This window comes from Myotis myotis, unplaced genomic scaffold, assembly GCF_014108235.1.
Source record: "Myotis myotis isolate mMyoMyo1 unplaced genomic scaffold, mMyoMyo1.p scaffold_m19_p_13, whole genome shotgun sequence".
Classification (NCBI taxonomy): Eukaryota; Metazoa; Chordata; class Mammalia; order Chiroptera; family Vespertilionidae; genus Myotis; species Myotis myotis.
Genome location: NW_023416317.1, coordinates 21,712,503 through 21,726,068, shown reverse-complemented (window position 1 = coordinate 21,726,068; position 13,566 = coordinate 21,712,503). Strand labels below are relative to the sequence as shown.

The window sequence follows — 13,566 nt, the reverse complement described above, 5'->3', positions numbered from 1 at the left end:
CTACAGCCCGCGGGCCGGATCTGGCCCGTTTGAAATGAATAAAACTAAAAAAAAAAAAGACCGTACTCTTTTACCTAATGATGTTTACTTTGAATTTATATTAGTTCACACAAACACTCCATCCATGCTTTTGTTCCGGCCCTCCGGTCCAGTTTAAGACCCATTGTGGCCCTCGAGTCAAAAAGTTTGCCCACCCCTGCTCTAGAGCTTCTGTATACAATACAATAACCACTACATTTAAATTAACATTTATTAAAGCAAAGTCAAATTGAAAATTCAGTTCTTCAGTCACACTTGCCACATTTCAAGTGCTCAATAGGTTGATGACTATTGTATGGGACGGCATAGGTACAGAGCACTTCCACCATCGCAGAAAGTTTTATCAACACACTGGTCTGCTGTGGGCAGGGTGTGGAGGGTCTGGAAACAGTCATTAACTGAACAAACATGTCGGTAAATAAGAGCACTTTGGATGTGGTAGTACTGTGAAGAAAGTAAAATAGGTATAGGGCCTAGAGTTGCCCTTTGAACAGAATGTTCTGGGTGGCCTCCTCGGAGAAGATGACACATTGGCCAAGGTCCTGGAAGATGCTGAGCGACAGCAAGTCCTTGGAGCCTCTCAGAAGTATAAGAAAGTTACTATGGTTTGGAGTAGGGAGCCAGAGGGAGAACAGTATGAAATGGGGTCAGGAATAAGGTAGAGGCTTAATGGTTTGGGGTCACGGGAAAGACTGAGCATTTAACTCTTAAGTGGTGGAAATTCATTGCCGGATTTTTACCAGGGGAAGGGCCATGTGATCTGATGTTAAAAGCTCAGTCTGGCTCCTGGGTTGATTATAAATTGTAGGGAGTCAGAGGGACCAGGAAGGAGGCTATTAAAGTTGTCCAGATGAGAGAAGCTGGGACCTGCGCATCAGGGACGAAGGGACAGTACCTAACCCCAGAGGGCCAACTCTGCAGTAGATAATTACTCATCTGAAAATATGGGGACAGTAAAAGTATCTGGTATATGCTATCACTGATACAAGGATACAGTCAGGCAATGTTTGTCAAGTACCCAGTCTTCACAGTACATCAGTGTGGCATTATCTTGTCTAATTTACCTTTGTGTTTCTCCTAAATGATGCTAACAGTCTCTCTGGTTTCTAGTCCTTTGTCTTGCCTAGTCTAGTGAGGTTTCCACATTGCTTGCTGGGGTTTTCTTTTTTGAATGGCAAGTCTGATGACATCAGTTCCTTTCAGGGGATCCTGACTGAACCCCAGCTAAAATTCAAACTTGCTGGCCTGTTGTAGGAGGTTCTTCACACTCTGGCCCATATCTCTCTACAGCAGTGGTTCTCAACCTTCTGGCCCTTTAAATACAGTTCCTTATGTTGTGACCCAACCATAAAATTATTTTCGTTGCTACTTCATAACTGTAATGTTGCTACTGTTATGAATCGTAATGTAAATATCTGATATGCAGGATGCTCTTAGGCAACTCCTGTGAAAGGGTCGTTCGACCGCCAACGGGGTCGCAACCCACAGGTTGAGAACCGCTGCTCTACAGCATCATCTCCTCCATGCTCCACCGCGAGCTCAGGCTTCAGTGACACCCATCATCCCCTCTCAGCTTGTGCCACTTCCTCTGCCCAGACACTTTCTCTCCTTGTCTTGGACTTGCTATCTCCAGCTCCCTATCTTTCTAGGCTCAGCTTAGAAATTTCTGCCTACAAGACGCTGTCTCTGGCTCTCCAAGTCCAGGTCAAGTGCTCTTATCATGAAATCTCATGGAACCCTGTACTTCTCTGTCATATCTATCTATCTATCTATCTATCTATCTATCTATCTATCTATCTATCTATCTATCTATCTAAAAGCCTAATATGCAAATTGTCCCCACAGGAGTTCAACTGGGAGACCCAGAGTTTGCTTGCTCGCTATGACATGCGCTGACCACCAGGGGGTGGTGCGGAACAAAGGAAGTCCCTGGCCGGCAGCTGGAAGGCCCTGGTTGGCCCTGATCACCAGCCAGGCCTAGGGATCCTACCTGTGCACGAATTTCGTGCACTAGGCCTCTAGTTGAATTATAATTGCTTGTTTACTTGTTTCCTCCATTCAATTAAGATCTCCATGGCAGTTGGGACTGTCTGTCTGGTTCATGATTCTGTCTAGCTATTCATATGTTTAGCTCATTTGAAGTATTTAAGATACATTTGTTGAATGAGTAATTAAATGAGCTAACAAAAACCTTCTATTTATATCCTTTGATATAGCTACTTTCCCCCCCTTTACCATTCTTTTCTCCATTATTATTATATTGAATCTTAACCTGAATGCCTTACCTCAGGCTGCCATAACAAAATACCACACACTGGGTGGCTTAAACAATAGACACTTGTGTTCCCACAGTTCTGGAGGCTGGAAGTCTGAAATCAGGGTGTCAACATGGTTGTGATCTGGTGAGGGCCCTCTTCCTGGCTTGCATATAGCTACCTTCTTGTGTGTCCTCACATGGCAGAGAGAGAGAAAGAGCAAGCTCTCTGGCGTCTCTTCTTGTAAGGCCACTAATCCCACCATGAAGCCGCCCACTCTTAGGACCTCATCTACTCCTAATTACCTCCCAAAGGCCCCACTTTCAAATACCATCACATTGGCAGTTAGGGCTTCAACAGAAGAATTTAGGGAGGGACACAAACTTTCAGTTTCTTAACACTTACATAAGGTGAGAATTTGACATGAGTTCCCTATTTCTTATTCTGATCTCTAGATCTCTTATGAATCTATTGGCAGTTGATGGCCTACATGACATAGTAGAGTCAGATGACCTAGGTTTAGAGCTCAGCTTCAACATTTATGAATTATAAGACCTCGATCAAGTCACATCATCTCTTGTTTCTCCCAATACTTCATAGAAGGCATTTAAGGTGACCAAGACATACTTGTTAATTGCATACTAGTACACCGCCTCAGTGGGCACTTCAATAATTCCTCATATCTATATGATAAGATCTCTTTTTCAGTGTCTCATGTAATCCTTCCAAGAATCCTAAGAACTCATATTATCTAGGAACCTCTGGTCAGTCTCTTTGTCCTGATCCTGGAATATTCTCCCTGTGCAGTTGGTTCATGGTCTCCTCTTTCACTTCCTCACCTCCTGTCTGATCTTGAGGACTTATTATCTGGGCAGGCATCTACTGCTCTGCAGGCTCTGGCTTGAGTCCTTGTAACATGGTGTTGTAGTCTGAATGCAACTAGTAGGTGGCAGAGCCAGGCTTCCAAACCAGTTCTAGAAATTTGTTCTTCTGCTCAAAATGTAGCCTTTATTCATGATAAAACTAGATTGAAGGGTATGGTTTAGGTGTGTGTCCAGAAAGGCAAGTTAACTTTTCATCTCTGGATGAGTCAGACTCTCTAAGCTGCTTGGGGCCACCACAGGTGTTCTCCACAGGGGCAGAGCTGGCCAGCATGCTCCTTCTCTTGCATGGTGGAGAGAGCACAGCCAAACACACCCATCCTGTGAGCAGGCAGATCCGAAAAGAAAAGGCTAAGGGGTGAACTCAGTCTCTCCTCCCCAAGTCACCGCCAATCAGCAGGGTGAATTCAGTCTCTTCTCCCCAATTCACCAATCGGCTAAGTTACTTTTCCTCCTTTGGAGAGGAGTGAGTGACCGATGGGGAGAATGGCCAGAGTGTTCATCTAGCTAAGGTCTCACCACATGGAATAAGTGTTTTCTTGGACTCTACGGAGGCTGAGAGCCAAAGGCCGCATCGTCATCGGAAGTGAGCAAACTGCTGGTAATGGAATCAAGGGGTTGGGTGTTTTAACATTCTTCTTTCTATTTTTTCATAATTAGGATTCTGAGGCCCAGCTTGAATCACTGTCCCTGTGGGTGGGCAAAGGGACAGTTGGGCTATATAATTGGAAGCACACTTCTTGAAAAGCTAGAGGACTTCTGCTGCATCAGCTGGTAGCTTTTCTCAGGCCTAGTGACAGGTTCTGATTGCTAAGAGACTGATTTCTTTATGCTTCCTAACAGAGCCAAGTGGGTAGGTACCTGAGGATCTGTGAGTTCCTGTGTGCATCACAGTGCTTCTCAGTAGGATGTGGCACCTATGTGGTTAGGGGAAAGAACACCAGCTACAAGGTCAGGTGTCCTGGTTCCTTACATGACTCTTCCAGTGGGGAAGTCCTTCAGCTTGCCCATGACTTTATTTTCTCATCTGTAAAATTACCTATCTCAAAGGGCTGTGCGAGGATCAAGATGATGGATGAGAAGGTGCTTTATAAACATCAAAGCTGGATAATTTCAAGCTGCTTTATCACATTTTTCATGGATCTCTTCTGTGAATTTCCCTTCTTTGCCACATTTAAAAATTTTTTATTTATTGTTTGGGGGGGGGGGAGAGAGAGAGAGAGAGAGAGAGAGAGAGAGAGAGAGAGAGAGAGAGAGAGAGATATTTATTGTTCCACTTATTTATGCATTCATTGTATGTGTCCTGACCTAGGATTAAACTTGAAAACTTGGCTTATTGGGATGATGCTCTAACCAACTGAGCTACCTGGCCAGGGTTTTCCCACATCCTTTTTATAGCAGACACATGTTGATTTTGCCTATCCAACATCCATTCTTTTTCCTTCTGGAATAGCACCTTGATCCCCTTTGGGAATCTCTCTGGCTATGTGGGTTGTTTGGGACTGACCCCATTTCATAGCTCCATGGGAAAACCCATGATCCAGGCCTCACCAAGCAGAAATTCCATTCCCTTGTCACAGATACTGGTTCAGGGATAGCTATTCACTTTAGCCTGGGTCAGTTGACCATTCCTGGGACTTTTTCTGGAACTCCTGGGAACGACTCTGCTTTCCTTGCTGGAATTGCCGAGCTGGGGGAATGTAAGCCTGGAGCTGTTGGGGGCCACTTTGCCATCTTACAGGAAGAGCCTGCTACCATAGAGGAAAGCATAAGGGAGAGTTGGAGGAAGACACATAATGTCCTGTTGACATTGTTAAAGTTTCTGGATTCAGCCATGCCTGATTTATATTCATTATGAATGAGGTTGATTAACATTTCATGTATATATTTCCCTTTCATATCCTTTGCTAATTTTTCTACTGGGCTGTTTGTTGGTGTTCTTATAGATTTGAAGGAACATTTTTAATATTTATTTTTTATTGAGGTAAAAGTCACTTAACATAAAATTAACCATTCACAATGAACAATTCATTAACAATCCAGTGGCATTTAGTATATTCATATACATAATGTTTTACAACTATCACCTCTATCTAGTTCTAGAACATTTTCTTCATCACCAAAGAGACCCCATATCCATTAAGAAGTCACTCCTCATTCCTCACCTCCCCCAACCCCTGGCAATCATTCATCTGCTTTCTGTCTCTATGGGTTTATCTATTCAAAATATTTCAAATAATCGGATTCAAGCAATATGTGACATATTTTATCTGTCCTTTTTCACTCAGCATAATGTTTTCAAGGTTCATCCATGTTGTAGCATCATTAGCCCTCATTCCGTTTTTATGGCTGAATAATATTCCATTGAATGGATAGACCATGTTTTATTTATTCATTCACTCATATGTTGATGGACATTTGGGCTGTTTCCACTTTTTTGGCTATCATGAATAATTCTGCTATGAACATTCATGTATGTGTATTTTTTGAATTATGTATCAGGGAAATTAGTATATTTTTATATATCAGAGAAAATAATCTTTGGCTTATGATAGGTGTTGCAAATATTGTATTTCAGTTTACCATTTGTCTTTGACTTGGCTTATGGTGGCTTTTGCAAGCAGAGTTCTAAAAAAATTGCTATGTAATTGAACCTGTCCAGGTGGGTTTTGTGACACAGTTAAGAAGGCCATCCTTATACTTGCGGTTATAAAATAATTCTTCCATCAAAGCTTCCACTTATCCACTCATTTCCTTATCAGTCAAACAGGGATTAAAAACAGCCCTACTTGTCCCCCAGGGTTACTGTGAGTACCAAATAAGAAATGATATGAAAGGGCTTTTAAAATATAAAGCAATATATATACAAAAGGCATGTTGTCATCATCACTATTAATTGTATCAGACTCTGGCACTAACTAGCTGAGTTGTTTTTGCTTTCATTTTGCAGAGCAGAGATTGAAGGGCAGAATTACTCACTGAGCCGGCCAAGGATACTTTAGTTGGTAGCAATATGGAGAATGTCACAAAAGATGTCAACTCTTATTAGTCATCTTAGGAGGGTTTCATATTTGACCAGAAAAATAAAATTGCCTTAAACCGAAAACTATTCTGGTCACTCTTCCTTCAAGTAGAGTCTTTTTTTTTTCTTTTTCTGCCAAGAAAAGAAACCAGTTCTGTGAGTTTTGTGTTATTCAGCTGTACTTGTAATTTAAACCTCATCAGTGGCCATTTGTGACACGACTTTCTTGTATTTTTAACCCCAAATTCTTTTTCTTAAAATATTTTTTCTTGATTGTAGAGAGAGAGAGAAGAAGGGAGAGGGGGAGAGAGAGAAACATCGATGTAAGAGCAGAACATCAATCAGCTGCCTCCTGACAACCCCCTACTGGGGATTGAGCCCTCACCTGGGCATGTGCCCTGATCAGAAATTGAGCCAGCAACTTTTTGGTGCACAGGACAATGCCCATCCAACTGAGCCACACTGGCCTGGGCCCCAATTTTTTTTTTAAAGTAGCAAGTTTTAGGTTGAATACTATTAATTGAAAAAAAAATATCAGTATTCGGCAGCCATTATTCATATGATAATGGCTCTGAGATAGAATCGTGTACTGGTTAAGTCCTTGGACCCTGATGTTGGTCAGACTTGGGCTTGAATATGATTCAGTTAGTAATCCAGTGTGTGATCTTGGGCAGATTGCTTTGTGCCTCTATTTCACCACATGTAAAGCAAGGATGATTTCAGCACCTGACTATTGTGTTGCAGCAGAAGTCAGTGATACAGTCTATATAGAGTACTTGGTCCAGTGCCTGTATGGAATGAGGGCTCGGTAAATACTAGCTATTAGTATAATTCAGGAATATCTAAGAAAATTCATAAGATGAGCCCAAGGGAAATGGAATATACCCTTCTAGCAGGTATTCCCATCCTGTGGGGTTGGCACAGATCAATGGTAGAGCTCTTTCCTTGAGGTAGACCACATTTATTTGGGAGAGAAATCTGGTTTCTGTTACTATCATGTGGTGTGGGGGGTAAGTAAGCAAGCAGTTGGTTCTCATATAGTAAGGCCATGTAGAGGGGTGTGTCACAGAAGGGCAGCTGGGAGACTGGGGTGAGCTGTGGGAAGGACTGGAAGGAAAAGGATGAGGACATTGTGCCAGGGGGCCTTCTCAGGTCACATCACCTGTTCTTGGAGACAGAAGCTTCTGGATGGTGTGATTCACTGTGTGCGGTGATATATTTGCCAGGGCACAGCCCTTTTCTTCTTTTTCCCCGTTTTTTTTTTTTTCTTTCCTCTCTTCCTGCTTTTAACCTGTGTGTCTGGGGGTCCCAACTCTTGTCCTAGGTCTAGCATGGTTGAGCCCTAACAAAAAAAATAATAACATCTGTGGGATTTCTGCTATATGCCAGGCACTTTAAATCCCCATTCGCATTAGATCCTGTGCAATGAGTGAGATCATTTTGTAGATGAGAAAACCGAAGCTCAGAGAAGGCCCCCTATAAGCTGGTAAGCGGCAGAGCCAGAATTTAAATCACCATCTGTCTTATACCAGAATCCAGCTTCTCCTGCCATTTAGCACATAGCTCTGTACCATACTTTGCTTCAAATTCATATGGGTTTTTGTGAATCCCTGTGGCTCAGTGCCCTACATACAGGTCTCCCAGAAATATTTATGGCTTTAAAATGTTAGTAGTGGATTTAAAATTTTAGTAATGAAGAGAATAGCTGACATTTATTTGTTCCTGTGTCCAATGGGCAACAAGCAGGGTAAGTCTCTTGCTTTCCCTCTCAGAGCTGGTCAGTGGCAGAGCCAGGCAGGGGATCCCGTCTGTCACATGCCAAGGTGTGCAGTGTTGACTCCCATTTTTCTCTGAGAGTCTAGGCTTGAGGCAGGGATGCTAATCTCTGAGCACATCTTTCTCAGGTAACATGTGTGGTGTTCTCTTTTTTAAACTAGTCCAAAGGGGAACCAAAGAGGGCCTGAGTATGTTCATGGGAAGGATGAGGCAGAGGGGTGATGGCAATGGTTGTGGGCCAGTTGTGATTTATGAGCTTTGAAAACTCCTGTCTCTGGGCACGAAGCTGGAATAAGCTCTGTGATTCACCAGCTGGACTTTTCCCTGTGCTTTCTCCAAGTAGATCCTGTGCATTCCCATCTGTAGACCGTAACTCATACTGTTTGCTCCAAAGGAATGTCGTGCTGCCCACACTCCCCTCGCCATGCCTACCTGGGGAGACCCATTACAGCTCCACCCTCTCAAGGAAGCCTCCATGGATTGGCATGGGTAATCTATTCATTTCTGAACTTGAGTCAGGTAATTAATTATACATTCAAAAAAGGCAAATGGAAGACTATTTTGAGAAATTTGTGAAAATACCATACTCAGGGGATTATACTAGTACATGTTAAAGATAATCTTAACATGTGAAATCCCAGTGGTCAGGGACCCTATATAGTGCTTGATTTCATTGTTCAATCTTATTCTACTTTCAAGGCACATGAAATGGGTTTCAGCTGTCTAGTAGAATGTTTTGAGCTTTTGCATGGGCAGAATCTGATCTGGTGTCAGACAGCCTAGGCTTGAACGCTGGTGACCTTGGGTAAGTTACTTCCCATATCTGTGCTTCTGTTCCTTCATTTGTGAAAGAGGGATTACTTATACTGTGTTGTTAGGTTGTTGGGGGGATATCATAAGGTCATAATAATTGCTGTCATTTATTGAGTGCTTCTTATATGCTCGGCACTGTGCTAAGCCTGGCTTTACATTCTTATTTGATCTTCCCAAGAGCTCCTTCATTCCTGAAGTCCCCTACCCTGCAATATTTTCTCTTCTATAGCACTTATCATCTTCTACCATATTACATAATTTACTCATGTTGTTTATTTTTCGTCTGCCCCTCCCAGGGTCTCCTGCCTTGCACAGTTCCACAGGCACCATTCACAGTGCATTCTGAGTTCTGCTCTGAGAATATTAATGTAGTGACTTCCTGGAGTTGTGTGAGGTGGAGACCTTGGAGCTTCAGGAAGGCAGGGATTTTCCCACCTGTTTTGATCACTGCTGTATCTCTGTGCCCAGAACAATGCCTGACCTATAGTAAGCTTTCAGTAAATATTTGTTGAATGAAATGGGCTCTAAAGAGAGCCCATTTTATTGGTGAGAAAACTAAGGCTCAATGAGTAATTAATTTGCCTAAAGCCCAGGGAGAGACAAAGGCAGCTGGGTGTTTCCAGCATGCTTGCCCTCAAAGGGTTTGCAAATCTGCATGTCTGAAACGTCTGGCATTGTCCCTGCTACCCCACAATTGCTCAAAAATATATTAATGAACATGCCTCAACTCTGCTAGACAATTCCCACAGAGTGACAAATTGTCACAGAGCTGTTGCTTTAAGAAATTGGATAAATTGCACAGTACAAAGAAAAGGTGGACCTTTCAGCGATTTTGGAAGAAAATTCCCTAATCCCACTGCTAATGGTAGGAGTTTGCAGGGGCCTCTCTGGCTTTCCTAGCCTGATTCTTTTTCCTGCTGCCTTCCCTTTTGTGACTGTCTCTTCCCTTTTTGCTTGCAGTGAGTTCTGCTCTCCTGTAGGCTACAATGTGTCAGTTGTTATAAAATCCGGGAGGTGGAGCTTAGTGACGAGGGCGAGGTTGGTGGGGGAGTGCTCAGCCAGCCCTGCAGGGCGAGCAGTCCTACTCTGGGTTCACCGGAGCTTAAGCCTTGCAGCAGAACTTCCTTCTCGCTCTTCTGGCTTTGATCCTCACTGTACATCAGAGCAGAGGCGCTGAAGGGAGGGAGGATGCGAGATGACTGGCCCTTTGGCAACCTGACCATCTCCTTAGCAGAGCCTTGGAAAGACAGCCAGAGACTGACTGCAGCACCAAGGAGGCGCCGCACCTCTTGTGGATGTGTGTCTGTGTGTGTGAGTGTGTGAGTGAGTGAATGGGTGTGAGTGAGGGTGTGTGTGTGTGCATTGTGACTGTGTGTGTGCGTGTCCAGATGAGTGTGCGAGTGCATGTGTGAGTGTGTGTGTGTGTGTGTGTGTGAGTGCTCTTGGTTTTTATTTTTTTGAAGAAAAATCTTGAAAATCTGGGGCAGGTTACCGTGCTCCTAGGGTGGTGATTCTTCTTTTGAAAGAGTAGCTGACCAGACCAATCTACTAGAGACATTGTTCGGCGAGTAAAGATTATTTTCCTTCCAGGAGAGGGATTTTTTTCCCCCCTGGCTCTGCAGCCAAGTGAAAGAGATTAGCCCCTAAACCTGTGAAATCGACCAGAGCCGTGTGAGAGAGAATACGGGAAGAAAAGGAGATATAAATTAAATAGCCTGTCAGTGCCTTTGGCCACGTTGGAAGATGTCATCTCAAACTAAGTTCAAGAAAGACAAAGAGATCATTGCTGAATATGAAGCCCAAATAAAAGGTGAGATGCGGGCCGGGGACTCATGCCTCCCCTCCCCTTTCTTATTCCCTTGTTTTGGCTTTCCCCCTTTTCCTCCCTGCCATGATGAAATGTTGTTATGCATCAATAATCTTATTGTGAGGAGAAACAGTGGCAGCTGTACAAGTCCAGACTGGTTTCAGCTGCAGAGAGCGCCGGTGCTGGGTGTATGGGTTATGAAGTGGTAGCGATCACTGCATTGCAGGTGTGCGAGGAGGATCCGACCCCAGATTTAGGAGTGTCTCAGGTACTCCATCATCTTGGCCGTGACATGCCACTCTAAGGCCTTCTGAAAGTCCCTTAATATGGTGTCTGTTTGTTACGGTCTACTGTGTTTTTTTCTTTCTCCTTTATGTTGTTGTTGCTTTGCCTCTGCGCCTTTCTCTGGGTTGAAATTCACATGCATGTGCCCAGGGAAGTAGCACAGGGAGGCTGCACTGCTTTGTCAGTCTCTTGGTTGGCCTGGGTTGCCATGGATTAACTGTTATGGGGCATATTGATCCAAACTAATGCAGGCATTTAGGTATAAGGAAGGAGCTTGGTGCAGAAAATATATTCTCTTGCAGTGTGCAGCCCTAGTCACCTTCCACGCACTAGCGTTTAGGGTCATCAGCTTTCATTCAAAGCCAACAGCTCAGTGCGCTGTGTCGGCTGGTAGGTGCTGCCTGGCTTCCGTGGTGCCAGGGGAAGCCAGCCAGGAGGGTGAGATGACCTCTGGCTGCGTGCACACCCCTCTCAGAAGCCCCTCCCTAAATCCACAAGAGCGAGGCGAAAAGGACACTGGACACAATCGCATAGACAAATGCAGGCAGAACCCTCATACAGGCCAGGCTTCTCCCACCCTCATGAGTTCTAGGCTTAGCTTTGGCAAGGAAAACCTGAAAGCACCATTCCTCATGCTCTCCCTTTCTCTGAGGATGTACCCTTAGGGAAGCTGGGGCCTGCCCCCCTCTTAGCATCTGTTTTCTTTCTGGTCACAGTTCTTGCTGTGAACGGGTGTGTTGTGGTCTCTCTTAGAAAGAGTAAAGACAGGATACATCTTCAGTGGATGTTGGTGCCTCCCTCCCCTTGAGGTGATGAGTAGACTGTTCGGCAAGTTGGTTTTTGGGGCTCAGCCGATCTGAGGTTGCCACACCTGCTTCTAGGTGCTGCTGCAGCTCAAGACTCAGTGACCCAGAAAGGCAGTTGCCTTCCCAGGAACGGCCGAAGGCCAGGCAGTCAGCTTCTGTCCATGCTTCAGATGCTTGGGAAACTTTGAGAGGGAAGCAGCCATCAGGGGAGAGCCTTAGTTTTTTTCCGGTCTCGCCAACTGTCTTGTGCCTTTTAGTTCTGGTCGAACCTCACATGCTAATCACCTCTGGGTAGACCCCAGGATGAAATAAGCAGAAAACCCTCTGCTCTCCTCCCTTTTAGTGTTCAGTTCAGTGTAGAAAACAGTGATTTATGATGTTTCAGCCTTGCTGAAAATTTAGAAACAAGCCCTTGTTAGATATTTGAATTTACCTGACTGCTCACTACAAAAACCCAGTTAGGGGGTTTATATTTTCTAAGACTAAATTGTGTAATTTTAAAAAAATACACGGAGGTTCCCTTGAAAAAAGCCATAGTAGAGAAGGTGATGCTGAGTTTTGGACAGGTTGGTAAGATATGTGCTGATTACTTTGAAGGATTGCTACCACTGGGCCAGTGAACTTTGCTGGAAGATCTATTAAACGTTTATGGCTCTGGCTGATTCTTTTACTTTTTACATTTCACCTTTATTTTAAAAACTAATTTGCAAGTACAAGGTAATGCATTTCAGCAGGAAATGTGCCCAAATGATCTTGTCCCTTCCAGACTCTAAATGCCTTTGCATTCTACTTACAAGAGTTTAAATTTATTCCTTTAGTGTTGACACCCACACAATTAAGGTCAGGATACTGCTGTGCCCCAAACCATCTGGAATCTTTTCTTTCAAAATTCTTTGTTCATCATCATTATTATTGTGTGCACAGGGCTCTACAGTTTCTGTGGCTCACTCCCAGATATCCCTACTCTTGGTTTACACAAGGTTCAGAAAGGGTTCACATGAACTCGGTGTTAGAGATGATGAAACTGAAGCTTCGTAATGTTGAATGACTAGCCCAAGGTCACAAGGCTGAAATGTGAAGGCAGCAGGTTTTCTGCCAGGCCCAGTGTTCCCTGATACATTGTTTGCCTGCAGCTGCCCCTGGAAGGATTGATGTCAGTAGCAGATGGCAGTTTTGTGGCGGGGATGGCTGCCTCTTCGTGGCATTCCATTGTTTTCCCTCTTACTTTGATCCCTTGCCTTTGTTGCTTGCCTCTGAAGAATGTTTGACCAATCACCAAAAATAATGCCTGATGCCAGTTATCTTTCTCCCTGGGCAGCATTTGACCAATCTGTTGCAAACACACCACCTAGTTAGACAGATTTTGTCCTCTGTGACTTCTGTGAGGGGAACTTTTGATTTTTAAAAATGATACTGAGTTCTTTGTAAACGTACTGTCTTTTATCTCTTTTTGGAGAATTTATTGACCCAAAAAGGAAATGTCTTAAAGCAGTTTTTCTTCCTGTTGTAAAAAATTTCAGACTCATGCCTTTTCTTGCTTCATCAGATACTTGAAGTCCTTTGATTAAATACCTGCAATGCAGTAGTATACCATATCTTGTTCATTTCCAGTGATGGGGAACTCACCACTTCCAAAGCCCACATACTCTATCTTTGGGCAGCTCTGGCTGTTGTAAGTGGTTTTATGTTGGGTTAAATAAAGTCTCTCATCCATTTATCGGTTCTATAGTATCTCCCCCTTGGGACTTCATAGAACAAGACAGATGCTTCTTCTCCATGACTGCCCATTGGATGTTTGGAGACTCTGATCATAGCCCCTAGACTCTGACTATCCTCATTTGTTGATTTACAATAATTCTCTGCTGCTTATCTTCACTCTTCT

At 43.8% G+C, this 13,566-nt stretch overlaps 1 protein-coding gene across 5 annotated transcripts in view; it reads left to right on the top strand.

Annotated features, from left to right (window-relative positions):
• The first annotated feature begins 9,862 nt into the window (after nt 1-9,862).
• Nucleotides 9,863-13,566, top strand: part of SRGAP3 (SLIT-ROBO Rho GTPase activating protein 3) — a 226,989-nt gene continuing 223,285 nt past the window's right edge. For all 5 annotated transcript variants that reach the window (XR_004971487.1, XM_036332041.1, XM_036332040.1 and 2 more), the window contains exon 1: nt 9,863-10,596. Coding sequence is in view for 4 of the 5 variants with exons in the window: in XM_036332041.1 (XP_036187934.1) it covers nt 10,530-10,596 (67 nt within the window). In the remaining variant the exon portion in view is untranslated. The remainder of the gene's footprint in view (nt 10,597-13,566) is intronic.